Source organism: Semicossyphus pulcher, unplaced genomic scaffold (genome assembly GCF_022749685.1).
Source record: "Semicossyphus pulcher isolate SPU_LCO1_2020_fin unplaced genomic scaffold, fSemPul1.0.p SCAF_4, whole genome shotgun sequence".
NCBI lineage: Eukaryota > Metazoa > Chordata > Actinopteri > Labriformes > Labridae > Semicossyphus > Semicossyphus pulcher.
Window position 1 is genome coordinate 20,830,222 of NW_027211715.1, and position 22,547 is coordinate 20,852,768.

The 22,547-nt window shown below is 43.8% G+C and overlaps 1 protein-coding gene across 2 annotated transcripts in view; it reads left to right on the forward strand.

Moving 5' to 3' along the window:
- The window catches only part of negr1 (neuronal growth regulator 1), a 146,141-nt gene extending 136,765 nt beyond the window's left edge, over nucleotides 1–9,376 (forward strand). For both annotated transcript variants that reach the window (XM_069680020.1, XM_069680021.1), the window contains one exon: nucleotides 6,234–9,376. In XM_069680020.1, coding sequence (XP_069536121.1) covers nucleotides 6,234–6,337 — 104 coding nt within the window. In that variant the 3' untranslated portion in view covers nucleotides 6,338–9,376. The remainder of the gene's footprint in view (nucleotides 1–6,233) is intronic.
- Nucleotides 9,377–22,547: the final 13,171 nt, after the last annotated feature.

Below are 22,547 nucleotides of genomic sequence, written 5' to 3' on the forward strand. Positions count from 1 at the left end.
TACATAACAGCCGGGAATTGCTATTTTAGGAAGCTGCGGGTGAAGGAGACGGCCGGAGCGGCGAGGGCAGGAAGTGAGGGTTGCCTCTTGGTTGGAGATCAGATGTTATCGGGGGCTGCAGTGATGGTAGATGCAGGCAGCGTCGGTTTGTCTTCAACACTCTTCATAACTGGCCAGATTGTCGCTGTCGTCACCGGGGCGCAGTAGCCAAGCAGCAGCTGACTCAGCGAAATCCTTGGGCCTGCAGCAGGACTCGCACAGAAATAAACCCTTGATAAGCATTAAAAAGCGAGGGAGGGGAATTATTAGAGATGGAGGGAGTGAGAGACCTAAATATAAGAGAGGGGAGATTATTATGAAGACAGTGAGGAGGAAGAGAGGGAGGGAGAAAGGAAAAGTGCGGCTGCATGCTGACGCCATTTGTTTGCGTCCCTGTGCATTTTATTAAGCCTCTAACATTAAACAGATTTAGAGGGAGCAGCCAAAGTCATGGAGTAATTATGCTTTTGGAAGTGCTGTGATTAAAAAATGCTCGCCTAAAGTATCAATCCACGCTGCAGTCTGCATTTATTTTTTGTGTTTATTCCCACAACGCGCCGATGTGGATTTACCCTCTAAATTTAGATGAAGAGAAAAAACATACACGGGAAAATTCATAAAACATTTTAAAAATGGAGATTCGTCCATCAGGCGTGCATATAAAGTACATCATTTGCAAGCTTATTGATATCGTGCATAAAGCATGTCCTTGAATTGATAGGTGCTATAAACATAGGTCACACTGCATTTTGGATTGTCTTGAATGCCAGACTCGTAACCGCGCTATTTAAATATAAAAGACGCGCATCACTGTTAAAGAAGGGCGAGCTGGGAGAGAAGATCAATAATGAAGAGGAACAGTATCCGTGCAGGAGCGTTCGGAAATGTCTCCTCTGTCGGGATTCCTTCCTCCGGCTCCCGCTGTGCTGAGGGCTCTCTTATGTGTCCAGATTCCCCACAGAGGCCCTGATTAAGTCAAGCTGAAGGCCGAGGCCTTCCTGCAATCGAGAGCCCCCAGCTCACTCAGTAAGCTATCAGGTGACCCGTCTCGCACGCTCACTCACTCTCAGATGCTGAGAGGAGCTATTAGAGCCAGGGCTCCGGCCCCAAAAAGGCGTTCTGCGGGGTGTTGATAACCGGCAGGTACCAGGATGTGCAGCGGGGGAGGGTAACAAGAATGGGCGGTGTGAGAATACGGCAGCACCGGGAGGCGGAGGAGGGTAAGCGATCTCTGAAGGCCATCTTATTAATGGAGGCTTTTCATTACTGGCAGTAATGCAAACGATTGGTGGGGCTAATGAGCTCGAAGGTGCGTGTGAACGAGGGCTCGGCGGAGCAGAAGTGTGTGATGATCATAGCGGGAGAGACGGAGGTGAAGATCAGGTCTGGTCACGTTTTTGCTTGTACAGGAACAGAGAGAGAAACGGATGGATGATGATGGTGATGGGTTGGCGAGTCAATTGTGCCCCATCTCAATATGGCCGACTGCTACAGGCAAGAGCATAGGAGATGAATGGTGGAGGGGGGCGAGTGTGTTTGACTGCCGGTGACTTGAAGGGATGTAAAGCGTGGAAAATATCGTCTTCTGTAAAGTGTGTGCACGCTCTCCGTGTGTAAGCACTTAGAAGACGATGATGTGTTCTTTGAAGGCGCGGCACCCCTTCGTCAAATGTCACAAGCGCTTCATGATATTCCATTTACACAAGCGTCGTGCCCCCGAAAAATAAACCCTGCTTTTAAAGAGTGCTGTACTGCGTTAAAGAAACCCTCTGAGGTTGTCGTGAACCTCGCATGTAGAGGGATTTAGCCCCGATTTACAGCGTGGTGTGTACAAGATCAGTTCTGGCTCAGGAGTGTCTCATGCGGGCTCTCTCCGGGGAGCAGCGGAGGGAGGACCAGAGGCCACTGATTGATGGTCAAGGACACCGAACCCCTCCCCCAACACAGAGGAGCCCATCTCTGAAGCCGGAGTCCTCGGGGGGATTTGGGATGCTGCCTGGCTGGCTGCCGTCTCGTGACAGCCCGCTCGGAGGATACGACCAAACTCAAGGGATGAATAATCCGCTGAACGACAAGCGAACGAATTGGAGACTCAATCCCACACAAAAACACGGGAGATCTGCTCTTCCTGCCTCACATGTGCATTATTGAACATGTGTTAAACTTAAGGCAGGCATACACAGGATTGAGGATTTCAAAGTGGATTTGCACAAAGCCTGCGTGAGTGACGGTTAGAGGGGCCGACAAGGGGAAGGCAACGGAGCTCACACTATTACCTAATGAATGATGATGTTCCAGTGAATTACAGTGCGGTGCATAACACTCGAGGTGGCACTCAACACAAACCCTGCATCGGGTGTCACTGCTGCATATTTCAGTGTGATTCATTATGTGTGTCAACAGTGACTGAAGTTCAGGGCCTTAGCATTTGTTGTGCATATGATATGTGGGTGACAAAACTGCTGTGGAGGGAGATTTGGGAGGGAAGGGGGTGGGGAGAAGGGCAAGAGAGAGAGAGGAGGGGAGTGTGGCTCTCACTCCCAGCACACTATTTAAAGCTGATGGCTCCAGTCCAGAGTCAGAGGAGAGAACCAGGGATTGTTATTTTCATATGACTCTTGCTCAGGCTCCAGTTTTTCATTTCAATCCGGTTGCAAAACAGTAATTGAAGCGTATCGCTTTCATCTCCACTTATCTCCACCACTCCTCTCCCTTTGGAGCGCTGCTTGTCTTCCCAGCGTCTTGACACTGTTGGTTTCTCTATGATATATTGTCTGGGATTTCTGGTACTTCATTGTAGCTCCGTGCTGATGTACATGGCAATTAAATTCAAACCCCAAAGAGGTAGAGCTCAGTCAGAAACTCCCCCCCCTCTCCCTCCACCTCCTCTTCCTCCTCCTCTCTCTTCCGTCCGCCGCCGCTGCTGCTGCCGCGTCGCTCTCGCACCCCTTTCAATCACTGTCTCTTTTTTTATTCCAGGCTCTCTCTTCCCTTTGATTCACCCTTCTTCTCCCCCGTATCTGTCTTCCCTTTCTGTTTCTTTCCCCTTCATGTTAATAAGCAGAGTAATGGTGTTGCAGGCTTGGTTGGGGAGTTAATTAAAATGGCAAGTTGCAGCCCACACAGTCAAAACAATGGAGGCCCCTGCTTCTCACGGTGACACACGCCGAGGTTAAACAAGCCCAAAATCAAACGCAGGCACCTTCTCACGCCGACTATCCTCCGAACCCAACTTTACTTACCAGCGAGGGGTCTTATTGTTACACTCTGCAGCCGAGTCACCATTAGTCAGAGCACAGATCCGCTAATTACCTCCCTGAGCTGCTGCATGAAAAGCAGTTGTGTACAAGATAATAAAGTGATTACTGCAGCATTTACAGAGCCAGAATCCACACGGACACTGATCACATGAGAGACCGAACAACTGAAATAGTGGCATCTGCCTATTCCCCACCCACTGTCACAAACACACACACACTAACACACACACACACACACACCAAATGATTCTGCTAGCGCGGCTAGCACAATGCAGCGCACACAGGCTCCGGCAACAGTGGGCCGGCTGAGCAGGACAGGAGCTGTTGCTATGGTTACCATTTCTCGGCTCGCTCTCTCTCGCAGCCGAGGAAAACTGTGTCATTATCCTGTACTTTGGATGGGAGAAGAGAGAGAGGGAGAGGGAGGGGAGGGATACAAAGAGAGAGAATGAGGTAGAAAGGGGAGACAAAGATAGAAAGGAGAAAGACGAAGAGGAGGAGGAGGAGGAGGGGCTGCAGTTCATACAGGCCAGCCGTGCAACTAACACACACATCATCCAAATTTGCACCCATTTCTGCTCCTCTATTCACTCCTTTTTCTTTTTTTCCCTCCCTCTCGGCGCAGCTATAGTTTTCACTCTAATAGGTAAACAACTTCAGAGCCGACAAATAATGCTTGAAAGTATCAGGTAAAAGCAGAGCTGTGTCAGGTGATAATGGGATGTGCGTCGTCTCTCTCTCTCTCGTTGGCATCTCCTGTGGAAATTGTCACCAACGAGCTATTATGGTGGCAAAAAAAAGATCAATCTCGGCACCATTGTGTGTTTATTTTAACACGCCAACAGCCACATGCCACTGTAATGACACCCAGCCTTGGGTTCTTATTGAATAAACACGCGGCCGACAGCGAGCGCGGCACAGTGGGATAACAATCTTGTTGTTTGCAAAGAAATGTGCAACTCTGAGACGTTTCCAACATCATACTTACACGAAGAAAGGGACTTCATGTGTTCGTGATTGCATCTTTGTGCCGTATGCATGTGTGGCTATGTAGTTGTCCGCTCTGCTCGCCGTGTTTGTGCAACGTGAGGTCCACATCACAGGAGTTACACTGTGAACTAATTACATGGCCGTGTAAATAGAGGCACCCTGCTGATATGGGCTGTGCACCACATGATTTCCCCTGGTACAGCAGAGCCTGTTTGCACTGCCTCGCTGTGCTGCGTGTGTGTGTATGAGTGTGTGTGTGTGCAGGCATGCATGTGACCTGTACATGCAGGTATACATGTGTGTGTGTGTGCAAAGGGAGAGCTTGTTTTGTAACTGTGAGGTGTGCTTTATTGAGCTGCAAGCTAAAAAGAGCGTGTGTGTCTATGTATGCGCGTGTGTGTTGAGGAGGCTGAGTAGCCCCTCCAAATGAAAGGCTGCCCTCTCCCTCCCTGCCCGCCTGACGCAGCTCTCCAGAGACACCTGTTCATATTACTGTGGCTGTCTGCTGCTCAGAGAAACACAAACAGCGCACAACAAGCCGCCTTCCATGGGAGTGTGGAGAAGAGAGCTCGGGCAGCCCTCATCGCTTCTCCTCTCTCCACTCGTGGCTTTATGTAACACTCACATGAAAGAGGGGGAACACATGACAAGAGGAAAAGTATTTAACACCACATTTGGTTCAATTTGGAGGCACATGTTCTTTAGTTTGGTAGTTACATTGCCACTACTTTTCCAAGTAAATGTTGCACTTTGTACTCCCAGGTACTTCCTGTCCTGGTTACATGTCAGATTAAAGGCCCTGCACACACGCACAGGTGTTTTCAATTACACAGGCTGATTGGACCTCTTGTTAGGTTACAGTAACAGTACAGAACAGACCTAATCTACCGGCCAATAAGAATAACAGCAGGGTAAGTTATCCCGCCCCTTGAGTTTTAAGTCAAGAAAAGATGCATGTCCACGGGTATGTTTTTTAAAAGAGTTTTTTCCTCCTTCGTTTCCAAAAAAACCCGTCCACACAAGCAGGGTTATAAAAACATCCACGTCCAAACAAAAATGCAAAAAACGCAACAGAAACGCTGTCATGAGAATGCCACACCAACAGGAGGCGATATAACCCGATCATGCAAAGAAGAAAAAGAAAATTGCGGCCAATCAAAAGTCTGAAAAAATCTATCCCGACGCCTTTGTTGCTCAATATAGTAGAGGAGTACATATATGTGCAAACATGTAAAAGGTCCTGTTACGCATCACTGTTTGTTTCACGTCCGTCATTTTGCGAGGAATGTTGCCTCATTTGTGACGCCTCACAAAGGAGATAGCGGCGCACAGCCTGACGTCACGAGCCAAAAACGCCTTTTAACCCGTCCACATGTCTCCGTGGAATCGGAGTTTCTAAAAGTCTTCACCCTGGCTGAAGTTTTACAAAAGATCAGCACTAATTACCACATATTGTGTTTTTTCAAAATCTAATCCATGCTTATTAATACTCACTAATTGATTTATTTATTTTTCTCTTCATTCATTAATTATTTTATTGGACTCATTAGTGCTTTTAAATTTGCTTTGTGAAGAAATTAACCTTATTTGACTTTAACATGAATGAGTATTTTTAATCCTGATGCTTTTGTGCACTTGCTGACATGTACTTATATTTAAGCGGTCTTTTAAATGAAGTGCTTTGATGTAATGTGTTTTTTACATTGTGTTGTTGTGATATTAAAATGCAGGATCTGAGAACTTTATCCACCGCTGTTCAGAATATAGAGTGACAGCGGTGCGGTGAATGATACGTTTCTGTTACAAGAATCTAACAGTGTCAGTGTTACGGTAATTGCAGTTTGTGCAGGCTCATTTGAAACCACACAATTCCGGCTGCTTCCGTGCTGCGGACTGAAAGTGCAATCACAACTAATCAGAGCCTTTCTTGTTTCCTGCCCACAGCGCCCAACACTGCACCCTATGGGAGCAATGGAAGTGCGAAGTACGTCCCGCTGGCCTGCCGGTACCTGGTCCTGGCCCTCTCCTCCTTCATCAGCGTGTACTAGCGGAGGCCAGCCGGACACAATGACTGTCGAGAGCATTTATGAGTCCTTTTTGACACTGCTGAAGGCTGGAATCACATCTGGTACAGTTTGTTGGAAAGCCGTGAGGGGAACATAATCAGCGTTACTTTGTGTGGGGAAGTTTTTTTTTTCCTTTGCTTTTTGGTGAATATTCTGTCATGTAAATACTATGATGTTTTTTTATTATTATTATTGTTATTATTATTATTTCCTCTCTTCTTTTCTGATTGATTGACAACCTTGTGAATCAGTGCTAAACCCCCCCTCCCCCCCCCAGCCCCTCCCCCGACGCCAATCATATCAAAAGTCCCCAAAATGAGTTACTGTCATGCCTCTTTCTCTCGGAGGCACCGGCGCTAAATTGACATCCTCATCCGTTTTTGTACATGGCTAAAAAAGAAGCGACTGTGCCAAGTCTCTCAGTACACAGAATTACCATACCAATGTTGTATTGAATGTATTATGGGTTGTCGAACAAAAGGAAAGACATTTAGATTCCTAACAATACAAATTCTGATTATGGAGTGTGCTTAAAAAAATACAGAAAACCAGAAAAAAAAAAATCAAAAGAACAAAAAAAGGCAGGGCTTTTTCCGGACCTGTGTTGTCATGATTACTCAATAGATGGATGAACAGTGTTGAAGGTGTGCTTTGTTGTATTCTGAAATGGGTCCTTCAGTTACTATGCCTGCCTCACAGATTTGATCAGGCAGCCGTCAAAGTAGCAAAGTATACTGTATTGTATCTTTATATTTTAATATAGTGTAGGCTTTTGTTTTGAAGTGGGACCAGCTTTTCTCATCCGACCGACCACATTAACACGGTTCATGACTCTGTACAGTACGAAGGGAGGAACATCGCTGCCCTATGTTTACATTTTTCTTGAGAATATGAATACTACAGTATATATCCATACTTCCCACATACGTGAATGTCGAGAAGACAGAAAGCAAGTTAAACTGTTTTACGCTTTTCTCTTAAAGATGCAGTTCTTTGACACGTGGGCTTCTGAGCAGAGCGTTTTTTTTGTCTTTCGCTGTGTCATCCGCTGGCTGAAAACCCCACAGTAGGCCCGCTTGAAGTTTTTGGCTTCAACCTTTGGCACGATACTTGATGGATAATGGACTCTGGGAAAGCAGCATTCTGCAGCACAGCAATTTATTCTTCTGTTTTAAATACATTACAGTCTCATTTACAGCGAATCCATCTACTTTAAGATACCAGATCACAATTATAGGACATCCAGAGAGCCAAGGGCAGAGTGAGTTCAGAATTCTGGAAATTACACCAACATACAAAAAAAGTACAATAATTAAATCGTCCTTCTTGTGTTAGTTATGAGCAACAAAAGCCAAATTAAAGTTTATGAACATGCTCATCGTGACACACACGCGGCCTAAGGTGCTAAAAAGCTGATCAGTGTCCGCAGGGCGGGTGAACGCCAAGCAGAGTAGAGCATAAATTAAACAATGAGGTCGTTTAATGGGAGAAAATGTGGCTTTTTTGTTCACTTAAATCAACCATTTCAAGGCTCGGAAACAAATTTATTACAAGGGTTTACTTTTCTTACAAGACCGTCACGGCTTATCCATCCTCAGATATCTCCGATCCACGGTGTAAACAGAGATACTGTACTGTAATGCCTTAATAGAACCATAGACATCAAATGAAGCTCATTTAAGAGGACACTTCTAAAAGATTACAACTCATTTGTTTGACATATTCCTGATTATTGAATGTTCATGAACCTGTAGCTGACTTATCGTTCAAATTAGGCTTTTTATTCCGTGAAACAAAATTTTTCAAAGAGCCAGTGTCATCTGATAGAAATGCAGTATTTTGTCATTCAGGTTAACATGTTTGCAGGTCGTGTTTGGGTTCGGATTGTGTTCTATTTTGCCCCTCCCCCCCGAGTTCACACAGTATTTCCACATGAACTTGTAACTGCAAACCTGTAGAGAAATAGCCATCGCAGTTAAAAGACTTAAAGCACAAACACTGTTATGACTTTTCCGTTTTTGTGATGATTTGTTTCGAGGTCTGCTGAACTTTTTCTTTCTCTTATTGTTTGTACTGAAATTGTTCTCAGCTTGTTTTTTCAAATTATGAAAATACTGCACCATATGATCTTGTTTAAATGTTAAGGTATACTGAAAATGGGTCAGAAGTATATTTATTCTCTTCCTTTATGAAACAATGTATAAAAAAAATAGATTTGAAACATGTAAAACTGGATATGTGACATTTATTTGAATGAGGCGCAGTGTGGCATAGTTTCTAATGTTGTCGGGTTCATTTAGATGCCATCACTGTTGTTGATTTTTGTCAGACGAGTACATTAAAAAGAACAATGTTTGCAATCAAATTACCTACTTTTTGAAACAGAGAGGGTGTGAACCAATATAACAGTATTATAGATCAGAATCAATGTGTGTATATTTGGAGAAAATAGGATACCTTTTGATCTGTAGAGCCAGTGTGTAGTCATAGTTTTCACACACTTGCGTGTTTGACGATGTGCAGAGAGTATGGTTGTGCTGCATGTCAAAGTTAACCTGTGTTTTTGAGGTGGCCATTTTACAAATATTCATACTTTTTATGAATGGAGCCGAACGTTTGGCTCCTAAAGCTGGTCGAAAAATACATACCTCCTGCGGACCACCAGGCTGCGTTTGTTTGTGATTTCTTTCAATCAACTCTGCTGAAGAACAAACTGCTGAGTCATGATGATTATTGTGGCACTTTGGTGACAGTCTGGAGTTCTGTTGGTTGCTTGTCCGAGCAGTTAAGACCATGCTAGTATTCCATATGAAATGTACTGGATGTTGATTATTTTCAATAATGGTATTAACAAGTCCCTTTTATCGAATCACTATTATTTGCAATAAAAGTCTTCATGTTACAATATAAACCCTCATCTGAGTTAATGAGCACTCAAAGAGGCCTCAGTGTCAGTGGGACTGGGTTTGAGCCATTACACCAATGTCCTCCTTCAAACTTAAAATCTCCTGTCACTTCACTCGTCCCTGCACCCGACTGTCCCTGTTAAAACAATGACTGTATATAAAGATGGACGACGCGCCTCCATCTGCTCTCATTGTATGAAATTGAAGTCAAAATAGCCCCTGTGACGGGCGCTGCCATCTTGCGATGGTTGCGACATTTGCGCAGTAGAGAGTGGCGGGTGGGGCCACTTGCGCTAACCAAAACACACACTTAACTCACCCGCTCGTCGGCGTATTTAAAAGCAGAACAGCTTCTTTGTGTTGGCCTGAAGCAGACGTTCACAGATATGGAAACTTCAATGACTGTAGTGATTGTTTTAGTTACGTCTCCTCTCGCCGTTCCTCCTCTACTCTGCTAATCCAGAACAGATCGGCTGCAGGAGCCGTGTTTGTCAACAGAGCTGTCAATCATCCTTTTTACAGCATCAGATAACTAATTAAAAATAAACTTGTCAGAAAAATGAACACTTGGACCTAAATCAGCACGATAAGAACTAACTATAATGACAGAAACCATGTTTGAGAAAAATGTATTTGCCGTGTATTTTGATTTTATAGTTTGACTCCCATCTGTTAACATGGAGGAGGCGGGCTTTATGAGCAATACTGCAGCCAGTCAGCAGGGGGCGATAGAGAGGGTTTGGCTTCACTTTTAGGGAGCTGTCATGTCGTGTATCTTTTTGTACAGTCTATGGTTAAAACTAATGGCAGAAACGATGCTTTGTTTTTTAGATTTCATAGGCTGTATCTACATTTATATTGTGAATAACGCCCACTAGAACATTAGCTGTTGGCTGTTGGACTGCATAAAAGAAGTGGATGTAGCCCATGTGATCTCCCATTAGATTTCAAACTGCTTATTTGGAGCCTTGAATTTGGCATTGTGTGGTCACTATCTTGTTTTTGGGAGACAGAAGTGACCACAACAATTACCATTGTCAATCCAAGGTTTGCCACGCCCTGCCCGAAAGCGTATCCTGCTTTATCACCTATTTTGGTGCAAGGCCATAAACTCATTAAGAAAATATTTACTGGGTAATAAATCCTTTGAGAAATTGGGGCCTTTTTCTCATAGACATCTATACAACCAGTGGAGTCTCCCACTGCTGGCCATTGAAATAATGCAGGTTTAAGGAATTTCCTCCTTCAGACCTGGTAGCTACGTCCACTTCTTACTTACAGTCTATGGCGGCTACAAAGTAAACTTTCTTTGCAAGTTGGTGCCAGTTTTCTCGGTTAAGGTTTGTTGGAGAGAAAATAACACTCTTGTTTTAATTTATAAAAATGTATAACTTTAAGAACACTCACTCATATTTTGACAGCTTAAACCAGAATCAGACGTGAGAGGCAGCTTGTTTTGTAATTTAGTAAATGAAGCTGAACAAACTGATGGTCACATTTTTCAGTTCATTTTTGGCACAGTGTAACCCTGTCTTTTGTTTAATATCATCTCAAAAGGAAGCAGTGATTTAATTAATATGTCTCCTATCAAGTCTTGTATGATTGATGTTGTGTTTAAGGTCATTCAGCTTTCATTTCTGTTAATCGCCCCCTCTAGAAAAGCTCGACTCGGCTCATTCAAAGTGTTCTCCCAGACGAACCTACAGTTCACACACTGCTGGGACTTTGCTTTAAATCGAGTGGCTCACACATATGTATTCATACAGCGTAGTCTGAGTTGTTGAGCCCTCTTAATTTTGCCGTATCATGCGTATTTGATCCCCTCCCCTCTGCCCTCGAACGCAGCACAAATCCTCCTGAGTCCAGATGGCCGGCAGCCACAGCACATACAGTGGGATTAACCAGCGTTTGCATTGCATCATCATCATTGACTGGAGTGTGTCGCTCTGCGTATACGATCTGGAGATATTTACCAACGTAAATCACTGCTCATCCCAACCCATAATGCATCTGGGGCCAGTTATACCTCCCCCTCCCCCAAGCAGCACGAGGCTTTCATGAATCCTGCGACCTGAAAACACTTAAACATCCACGGTGATCTGACCTACCTCATCAAAAGTTAACTTAAAAAGTCATGTTGATGAACGCACCAAAAAGAGGCCAGGCCACCCACCTGCAGAGATTACCGCCTAACCTCTCGCTCCAGCCGAGGGAAAAAAAATCTCCATTTTTACATTTAAGATAAGAGGATTTTAAATATTCATGCTGGTGCGTATTATTTCGGCCCACTCAATCCCCGCCCTGAATTTTTAAATTGGCAATTTCAAAGCCTCCTGCTCTCTCCCTGACGTACCAGACACAAACTGTTCTGTTTCATTCATTACAAGCTTGTTGCATTATGAAACAAAGCCTGTTTAAAGTGAGTCTTAAAGTGAAGGGGACACGTACTGTACTGAATGTGCCTTTAAAGTGTTTTATCAACCATGACTAACTTTTATTTACAGCATCAAAGCCACAACAAGCTACAGCTCAAACGCAGCCTCTTAGCTGTGAACAAATATCAGACTAATGCTCATTTAACTGAACTTTTTACACTGAATCTGCTGTTTATAACATCAGCTTAGCATTCAAAATCTTTGTACTTGTTCGAAGAAGTAGTTTCCTGAAACATAACAGTTATTCTGACAACTGTAACCCCAAAGTAGCATAGAAAACAGACACCAACGTAACTAACGTGATATATTTAAATGTCATCATAATTAAATGAATTAACATTATAGCAGAGTTAAAGCTCAATGTATTCATGTGTATTTATCTAGAAGGGAAACAGAAGCAGGCTAAAAAAATCACCCTCATCTACTGTATAAACAAACTGTCCTTACAGGTTTCATTTATTTGGTATGGGCGGGTATATATTAATCTTTTCTGTGATTGACACACCGCACACGACATAATTTAAAATGTTTCTTCTGCCGTGAAAATAAAACTAAAATTTGGAAAAAATACTGAGTATAAACAAAGAGTAAGGATGAGGAAGAGAAAGATGAAGGCCTGACTCTGGGTCTCTCTCTAGGAAACTGTCGAAGCTGATGTAGGGAGGCGCAGCAATATACTGCAGTCAGCATTTACAGTCATTAAAGATACAATCTCGAAGATTTCAGTTTCCTTCTCTTTGGCGGCTCCTAATGGCGATAAACGGTAGTTGTGGGAGTACACTTCCTACATGTTCAGACGTCTACGGTTGGCTCCCTTTGTCACGGTTGTAACCTACCTTTCCTTGTTCGACTGTTTGCCTTCATCTGAGCGTCGAATTTGTTTCTTTTTCTTTGGGTTGCCTCTGTAGTCATCGATCTTTTCTTTGTTTGTTCAGCCATAGTAGATTATTGTTTACTCGCAACGCTTGCAGAGACCGGAAAAGCAGCCGGTTAGCTCCGCCTACCCTCTCTGGCAGACCAACCACTGCTGGGTGATGGAAAACACGTCACTAACTGGGCGCCGCTTGTGATTTTTTACCGCAAAAGTCGCCACAGACACCCAGTCCATAATAATACTGTATACTGCAAATATAAAGGCTGTCAGCAGTGGGCCATAGGCTCGATCACCATCGTGTTACCTTATTTGGCAACAGATAGGGACTTGACAGACATTTATTTAAAGGAAAATCTTCGAGATGATTGCTTTAAAGACGAACAAGATTTAATACGGAAAAGGAATCATTTTGTTTTGCAGCTAAAACAAATATATATACTGTCAGCACATCGTTCTTTACAGTGTGCTGTGATTGGACTGCTCAGTACTGGATCTTTGCAGTTCTCATTGCATATAAAAACAGCCTTGCCCTGCAGCAAAATTAAAGCAGCACATACTATAGGTTATGGAAATAATTAGCACGGTGTCAAAGTGTTGTTTACCTCCTCACAAAGGCGTCTGCGGTGAACAGACAGAGCGTGGAGGTGTTTGAACCTGCGGTTAATGAAACCCTTCCTGTGCCTTTGTCACTTTTAAGCAGGAGATCGTGTCATACTAACCACACACCGGAGCTCCTGCGGCAGCCATCTTTCCTCCCTGAGCAGCATCAAAACAGCTCTTGAGTGCTAGCATTCAGTTTGGTGGACATGTTTGTTGCACAGCAGGCAAAGAGCTACTCATCCTGTCAATATAAAGGAGGAAAAAAAGTTGCATTTCTGTGTGTATAACCAGTCCGAGGGCGAGTTTGATTCACTTCTAAAGGGAAAAAAGATCTGGTTTTTTTTAAAAAGGCTCAAACATTTCAATCGCTACAAAAACAGTGAGTCATTTCTGACTGGTGAGACTCTCCATTTTCTTTGAAATCTCTCTGATCGTGTGGCAGCTGCCAGTGTAGACGGGGGACGTGCGCTTTTAAAAAGAGGTTGCATCAAGTATTTGTCAACCTGTCCCTCATTATTTCCACTCAGCTGGAAAATAAGTTGCCAGGCGATGATGCAGAGCCGGAGATAATGCCCGGGTTTTAAAGCTATCTAAGCCAGGTCTCTCCACGACGCCGACGACTGAATCACACCGCGGAGTGGGTTTTCTTTTTTTCACGTGAAGCTCCCGGGCAAGTGTCAGTTTTCATGAAGGCTCGATCGGGGTTTCCATAGAGGGGATGTCTTCTGACTGACAGTAAATGTAATCCTATTTTATTTGTTCTCATGCCTGAAAAGGCAGATTACACATTGTTTTCTATACGCTGAATGACACAGCACGTCAGTTCTTTGTAGCAGCGGTTCATCATGTGGTGTGTGTTTAAACGGAGTGGCCTACGGTTGAGTGAAGGTACGAGGTGCAGCATTTACTTCTGCCATGTGATTTCTTTTTGCAAACATGGGAATGGGAATTATAAGGTTGACGGGATTCTTTTTTTGGTTCTCTTTTCTTTATTTGTTTTATTTAAATCGTCATGCTGAACAATAATGTGATGAGACGTGTGGAATGGAAATGTTTACTAAATGTGTAAGAAGGTCCTTTAGCCACCAGGGATGTAGTTGTACATTTATAGGCTCTAGATCACTGGAATGATATATATGGCTTTAAGTGGCATTGATATATCTATATATAATATATATAAATATATATTGATATTTGTCCAGAAATAAGAAAATCCATGTACTTTAATTACTTTTAAGCTTACATTGTGTATAGCACGTATGCAAGTCCATTTTCATCCTGTTTGATGTAATTTTGTAGCAGTGGTTTGATACTAATAAATGGCAGTCGATGATGGAATTGTAGATGGTGTTTGTGTTGACCTTTTCCAACAGCGACGCTCTCGCAACGCTGTCGTGCTTTCATATGTGTTCAAGAGGAGAGCGTTTGACTGAGCACACTCGTCTGTATCCACGCTGGAATCAGATAATTTATTCATGACAACATGTTTGAGGCTAAAAATATCCGAGTCGTCCGTTTAATGAGCAGACTCTTTGTGTGATTTTCTGACTAACAGCCAAATTGCGCCGTGTTTAGAAAAATACTTACATTTTTACAAACACTTGATGGAAATTATTATGTCTCATTTTATTTTTGTATTATCGCAGGCAGAGTTGTTTCCTTTGTATAAATATTTCAGTCCCTGACATTCAGCAGTAATTAAGATGGTAAATGGACTGCGCTTTCCTAGTCTTCAGATCACTCAAAGCGCGTTTACACCACATATTACATTCTCCCTTTCAAACACGCATTCATACACTCACGGCGAAGTGCCAATCTCCAATCAGGATGTAACCATGCTCAGTGATACACCGATGGCTGTGCCTTCAGGAGCAGTTTAGGGTTCAGTGTCTTGCCCAAAGACACTTCGACATGTAGACTGCAGCAGCTGGGGAGCAAACCTCCAACCTTGCGAGTGAAAGAAGACCGACTCTACAACTGAGCCACAGCCGCCCATGTTTAGGCTGTAGTAAAAACAGCAAATGCATTATTCAATTTTTTTCTACAGCAGGACATTGTAAGAAAAAAAGAGCCAAAAGCCTAAAACAACCTCCAATAACTTGTAAGTATGAGGCCTTGAGCACCACAAAACATGGGACTATTGTTTCCTTTTTACTTCCAACCGACCAGCCTTTCTTTTTCTCTAACCTTGAAGGAGAAGTTTTATAAAACAATCCAGACTCAACATCGTCTTGCCTGCCTTCGATTGAATCAGCGATTTTTGGTAAGGGGGTTTTGCTCAGTTGTCTCAAAGATGGATCTGTTGACAGAGGTTGGACTTGAAGTCTTACTGGTAGAAACTGTGAAGACATAAAAACAGTGTTGCACGTTTTTGCAACACTGTTTTTATGTCTTCACAGTTTGACAAATAACAGAGAGATAAACAATAGTAAGACCAAAGAGAGTCGACCACCAGACTCTTACCAGCACTTGCTCTAAGCTAAATGCTAACATGCTCACAATAACTATTTTGAAATGCTATAGCAAATGTTAACCATGCTCATCATATTAGTTTACCATTTGAGCATGCTAACATGTGCTAATCAGCACGAAGCTCGAAGCACATGTGAGGCTAACGGGAATATGATTAGCTTTTTGGTCATACGTTTGAACCAACAGGCAGACAGATGCAATCCCAATAGCTGTGCTTTAAGCTAGGCTAAAGTGTCTACGTGCACAATGGCTATGTAAGTTTTGAGACACCCGGTAAATAATAATATACTACACAAATAAATGCAAAGTGTACTCAGCATACTAACCTACATGGCAGTGTAGCCCTCTAACAAAAGTATCTGAACTGAGACACAGCACTAGCATGTTAGCTAGGTTCGCTAGCAGTAAACTAAGCTAATCTCTACTAACAGAAGAATTTCCCAGCGTGGATAAAAGATGATTGTTAATATAAGCATTCTGTCACATCTGTTACAAAGCTAAATATTAACACTGTCAGTTAAACTGTGTGTTATTTGCTACAAGCAACGGAAGCTCTTTTAGCATCCTTAGCATTTTTAGCACTTACGATGTATATATATTTCCTTATTCAAGCTCACAGAATTGATCATTCCTCACCAGAAACCAGGATTTTGTACTGTATGAAGGGATGCTGGGAAGCACTGAGAGACAAGGTGCCAATGACGGCTTCCAATGAGAAAACATTTCCATCTGTTATTTTAAATAAAGTTTATTTTGGAGGAAGCTTCAATGTTCCCACTTTATCCATCTGATCAATTGCTCGGCCTGGATGCACTGCCCTCCCTCTTCTCTCGGCCCCTCTGAGGGCCCGTCTCTGCGGCTGTGGGGAGTTTGATATGATGACAAATGGTTAAATCCAGCGGCTGAACTATCGACTGGAACCACAGTGTGAGGACAGAACTCCTCCGGGACCAGAGTTGAGTGGAAGCTGCTCTACTCTCTAATTGCCCCCCCCCCGCCCACCTCCTCCTCTCTTTCTTGGCAGCCCTGTGTTGAGTGTTACACAGCGCTGATGAACTCTACAACACACTTTAAGTGTTTCAATAATTAAAGCCCATGGAGATTGTCAAGATAATGCACTGCACAACAATACGCTGAATCAACTGACACAACAGGTGTGGCCACATTGCCTCATTACAGACCGTGGCCTTGCATCGGAACATGTTTTATGTGCCGGTCTGGCCTCTCACACCTGAAGGAGGCGGCTGAGGAGAGAGCAGACTTTGTGGCTCTGAAGAGAATATGCAAATATGAGGAGATGGAGTTTATGATCCAGAACTACTCCGCTCAGAGATGGAGCAATACGTGACGGCAGCTGAAGACAGGAGGAGAGAATTTGCAGAGTATTTGCGAGATGAAAGTCGGAATAATGAGACCTGTGTCTCTGGCGTGTCCCCGCTCTAACACGGCAATTAGGACGTCTGTGACAAGCTGGATGGCCCTTTGGCTGACGTTAAGCCCTCACATTTTGTCACATGATGAGGCAGCTTGTAAGAAGAAAGCTGTTTTGCATTTATTTTCAAGATCGCTGCTGATGACATTCGAGCAGAAACTTTAACAACCCTGTCTAAGAAATTACGCGTATAAACTGCTAAAGCAAAAGCACTTTGATAGCAGCGTAATGCTGCCTGGATTAGATATTTTATCACATAATGAGGAAACATTGCAAATGAACGTATCTGCTAAATCCTCAAAACGTTAATGACCTCATTTCAAACTCTTCCCCTCTTTGCTGGAAGGAGTTTCCTAAGTTAACCCCGCTCTGTCGAGATCTAAAAGCGTTATCAAGTGTCAAGTTTCATCCAGATCAGTCAGAGGGTCGTCATCATTTTGCTGGAGACACTGTGGGCAAACTAGTGCCCTCATGTGCCTCTATATATACCCCAAAGGAGAGCACACATGTGGTTTTAACTCGTTATACTGCTTTACACTTACAGATGGTCCACCTAATGTTATGTAACAAATAATGCTTGTTACAAGAGCTTGACAAAGGAAGGAAAGACGACCACGTACACTGTATGATAGAAAATCATGCTGTCAGCTTGTGAATGAAAACGGACCTTTTCCTGAACAGACGGGCTCTCATTATCGCGTCTTGCCAAAGTACATCTGTCCCAGATTCTTATCCCAACGTTTCTAACCAGCAGACAGACTGGTTGTACCCTTCATAGTTTATTTACCATTGTGAGTGTGTGTGTGTGTGCAGAAATGGAGCAACACCTGCGAGCTAGTTCAGGCAGGCAGCCCGAGCTGCACTGATTTCAAACTTCTTTCCGGCCTCTCCCGCCGCCCTGCACCAGTGCTGCGCTTGTACTTTCAGCCCCACCACCACCACCCCAGCATCCACCTGCAGGCTCCGGCTAGGGGGTTTTAAGTTATTATCTCATCACTCTCCACATTTCTGCATGTAAAATAGATGTGCGAGGAGTGATGATGTTGGAGCCTAGACGCCAACCACAGGCTATGTTCTGCTGCTGCAGAACATTTCACACTGTTACAAATGTGAGTTGTCTGACTGAAATACTTTATATGTTTGTGTGTTTGTGCTTTATGCCCTGCCTATAGGTGATGTAAGGGCTCCTGAAGGGTCCACCAGAATTGAATTTTTTAACATTTTTCAAATGAAAACATCCATCCATTATCCGTACCAAGTATCCTGTTCAGGGTCGCAGGAGCCTATCCCAGCTGTCACTGGGAGAGAGGCGGGTTTCGCCATGGACTGATCGCCAGTCAATCACAGGGCTGACACACAGAGACAGGCAACCTTTCACACTCACATTCACACCAACAGGACAATTTAGAGTCACCAATGAACCTAACGAGCATGTCTTTGGACTGTTGGAGGGAGCAGGAGTACCCTGAGAGAACCCACGCATGCACAGGGAGAACACGCACACACAGAAAGGCCCACTTTGTCCAAACTGGGATTCAAACTAGAAACCTTCTCGCTGTGAGGCGACAGTGTTAATCACTGCACCACCGTGCAGCCCAAAACAAACATAAAATGAAGGAAGAACTAATTGTAACAGTGGTTCTCTTGGTAAGGTTTCACATCTAGTCCTGAAATCTGAAAACCATCCGATCAGAGAAACGGTATAATTTTCTGAATCAATAAATCTGTCCCATATAAGTGCAAAATGCGAGTCTAAAAATGTCTTATGAGAGTTTACATTATTTCCTGGACAAGTTAACATCTTGTGACAAACACAACCACCTTTAACTAAACGTATTCTGAGTGCTTTTCTTGCTCAGTCCGACCAGTCACTAGATTCAGGACCAATGCCATATGCCCAATGTCGATGTCTTGCAGTTTGTCTGAGGTACATTCATGGAGAGCTTTCTAAAAAAAATGTTGTCATTGGAAAAAAAAATAATGTTACATAATTAAACACAACTTGCAGAACTGATTAAAAGTAAATGAACAGGGGCGCTGGTTTAGCTCAGTGCGTAGAGCAGGTGTCCCATATACAGAGGCTACAGTCCCTGACGCAGCGGCTGCAGGTTAAACTATCGCTCTCTATCCTTTGCTGCATGTCATCTCCCACTCTCCTCTCCCCATATGTCCTGTCTCTCTTCAGCTGTCCTGTCTAATAAAGGCAAAATGGCTGGAAAATAAAAATGAATTAAATGAGCATAATAACTGGTGGACAGGCTTTTCTTAAACAGTCATATCTTCACCACTCTATAGGCTCCCATGTCTTCATTCCAGCAGGTCTATAGGAGTATATTTAGTGTTTTTTACATTGCTATACATCTTCATAAATGACACGAGTGAATTATTTTTATGTTTATTATGCAGCTATGCTGTCGCCACACTCTCACGGAGTAAACATACCAAGGCATAGACATATTGCGCAGTTCCGCCCCTACAGTAAACACACAATCAGCGCACACATTCACTTTCATCAAGATGTAGTAAAATCCAGACACGCAGAGCCCGGGCGCCTTACATAACCATAAAGTAAGCCTGGCGGATGCTGTCATCAAAAGTGCGCCTGCAGCCGCCTTCCTGAGATGAAAAACAAATGAAACACTTTGAGGCTGAGCTGATTCCCCTCCCGTGCTGCAACTCCATCTGTCACTCCCAGCGACTTATTCTGAGCAGGAGCGCTTTCCTGCATGACCTCCATCACAGCGCGGAAGATGAACGAGGTGGGTCTGGTCTCTGTCCTCTGTCTTCTCCGTGCCAAGGCAGCAGGAGCACTGAAGCATCGAGAACACCTGCAAACTGAGAGTAATGAGGCAGCGGGCCGCGCGGCCGCCCATCCTCCCCGCTCTAATCAATCCGGCTCGCCATTAAGGGGACCGAGGAGGACCGCAGCTAGTTAGAGGAAGTTGCAGATTCATGGCTGCGTGGACCTTTTGTCTGCTCTTTGAAAGTGGTCACCTGTAGTTTCACGTTTCAAGTTTTTACACTGACCACATCTTGAGCTTTTTTTTTTTACACCTATTTCAGCTCAACTAAACTTTTTTCTTCTTCTTTTGCGCCCAAACACGCCGTTGGTGGTGCCAGAAATGCCAGAACTCCTTTGATCAGAGGAAGAAGGAGTCTGGCAGAATATTTGTGTGTATCAAAAATGAATTATCAAAGTCCAAAGTAAGACAAATCCATGATAATTCCACAGTTTCTACATGGAAATGCTGTGGATTTAAATTATAACACGACTCAAACCGACTCTTTTTAGGTTCAGTTAATATTTAAATGCAGACGCAGGGCTTGGCGTTCGTCCCTCCGCACTTCCTTAGAGATTATATTTTCCCAAACACCCTGGAGCAGTGCTGCTCATCTTAACACAAGAATGATGTACAGAAAAAGATGCTTTTCATTCCGATTGAAGCGTCCATCTTCCCTCTATTCCACCCCTTCAATCTCTCGAAGTCTCCTTCTTTGCATTTCCATTCTCCTCCTGCCAGCCTCCAACACAGCAGCCGCCGGAGAACGACACGCTGTCACACGGTGCGTACCCCCCAAAAAAACAATCACGCCACCATGTCATTACCCAACCTCGAGTCTCTCAGAGCAATCACATTCAAAGAGCATTTTTCAGGAGCTCTCTCTCTCCCCTGCACAACTGGTAAGCATGGCTAATGGAAATTTAATCAGCAGCGAGAGAGGACAGCGGGCATAATGCAACAGATGATAAATAGAAGAAAGATGCAAATGGTATTTATTTTAGACAGGCCGTGCTGACAAGCCTGATAATGCCTCCTCATGCCGTTTCTCCCTCAAGCTCCCTTTTGATGGCTGCGGAGTGGTGTGCGCCATATTTCACAGCCTATCATTTATGGAGGAAATTGTGTTATTCATAGAAGTGTTTTCATTTTTTTCAAGCGTCTCTTGTCAGTGCTTCCTGGGCACGACGGCAGTATGGGCCTAAATGAATAAAAAGCACAGTAAATTGCGACAAACCAACAGTAGATAAGAGCTGTAAACATGTGAGACTCCAAACGTTCCTTGCGTGTCTGAATATTTAAAGAATTCATTGTGCTCTCCTCGAGTTTGAACAAAGTTTCAAGTTAGAGCCAGAAGATGACACCGCGATGCTCTTCAGCCTGCGCCTCCAACAAAACAACTGTACACTTTCTCATCTTAAAAAAAAAAGATGTCAAGAGACTGACATGTCTTGCAATGATTCATGCATATGCAGCCTACACAAGGCGCAGATCTGTGGATCATTTCATCCTGTTCCCACTCTGGATTTCCACCGCAGTAAAAACAGTGATTCAGAAATCCATCAGGGGACAAGAGCCTGTTTTTAGGCCCAGATACCCATTCAAAGTGTGTTCAAGACCGTGCCCTCGGTTGGTGATATTAATTAATATAATATTTAATCACGTTCATTTACAGGTGATCTATGAAAGACAAGTGTTAATTTGAGGTGCCACAGTTGTTAGAAAAATGTGTTTGATAGAGGAAGTAGATGTAGCGGCTTCATTATGAGTCGACCTTAAACATCCCTGTCCCTGAAAACAGCAGATGTTCAAACTGTTCTACTCATAGACCGTATGAAAGAAGTGGAAGTAGCCATCATGATGCCACTCGCTAGCCGTGTCTCAATTCGGGGGCTGCATCCTTCGAAGGACGCGGCATTCGTAGCCTGTGTAGAGGCTGAGGCCGAACTGTTATGAGAAGTACTGGTCTACGGAGGACTTCCTGTTTGCGTCACCAGCTGTTCCCGCTCATACCCTAGCCTCACCAAACGCCGCTCCTGTTGCCTAGCAACAGGTTGCCAGCGAGCTAACTAGCTAGCATAACTAACGTCACGTAACTTAACCTATTATTATAAAGATCATTCGTTTCAAGGCCCCTTTTGTTGATTTACAATCCCCACACAATGAATCTTGGGATATGCTGGACCGCCAAGGATGCACTCGATGGATCCTTTGTGGCCCGGGAATAGGAGGACGCATTTGTTGGCCGCATCTGAAGGAGCCTTCAAAATGGAACAGCCTTCAACACGCCGCTGTGACGCATTCGGCCTTCAGATACGCCCCTCCATGCAGCCCCTGGAGTGGGACACAGCCGTTGGTATGGTATGGTATGTTAAGAGACTGGAGCAGGACAGGAGCGAGGGGTTTGGCTAACGCTAAGCTAGCTGAACACTTTTCTATGCTCAAGGTTAGATACAGTTAAAGAACGAGTTACTATTTGTGGTGTTAGCTGATCAGAGACGTATATTTTAATAGACTAAGATAGCTGTCGTGAACTTGCCAACCATTCACCCACACAAGCAGCCATAGCCCGAACTATGCATGTCATGATTTAGTCTTGTTTATAGTTCATTTGTATTTTGTTGCTTTGATCATTTCCTGTTTTACTTTGTCACCTTGTTTCCTATGACGTTCCACTTCCTGCCTTCGTGTGT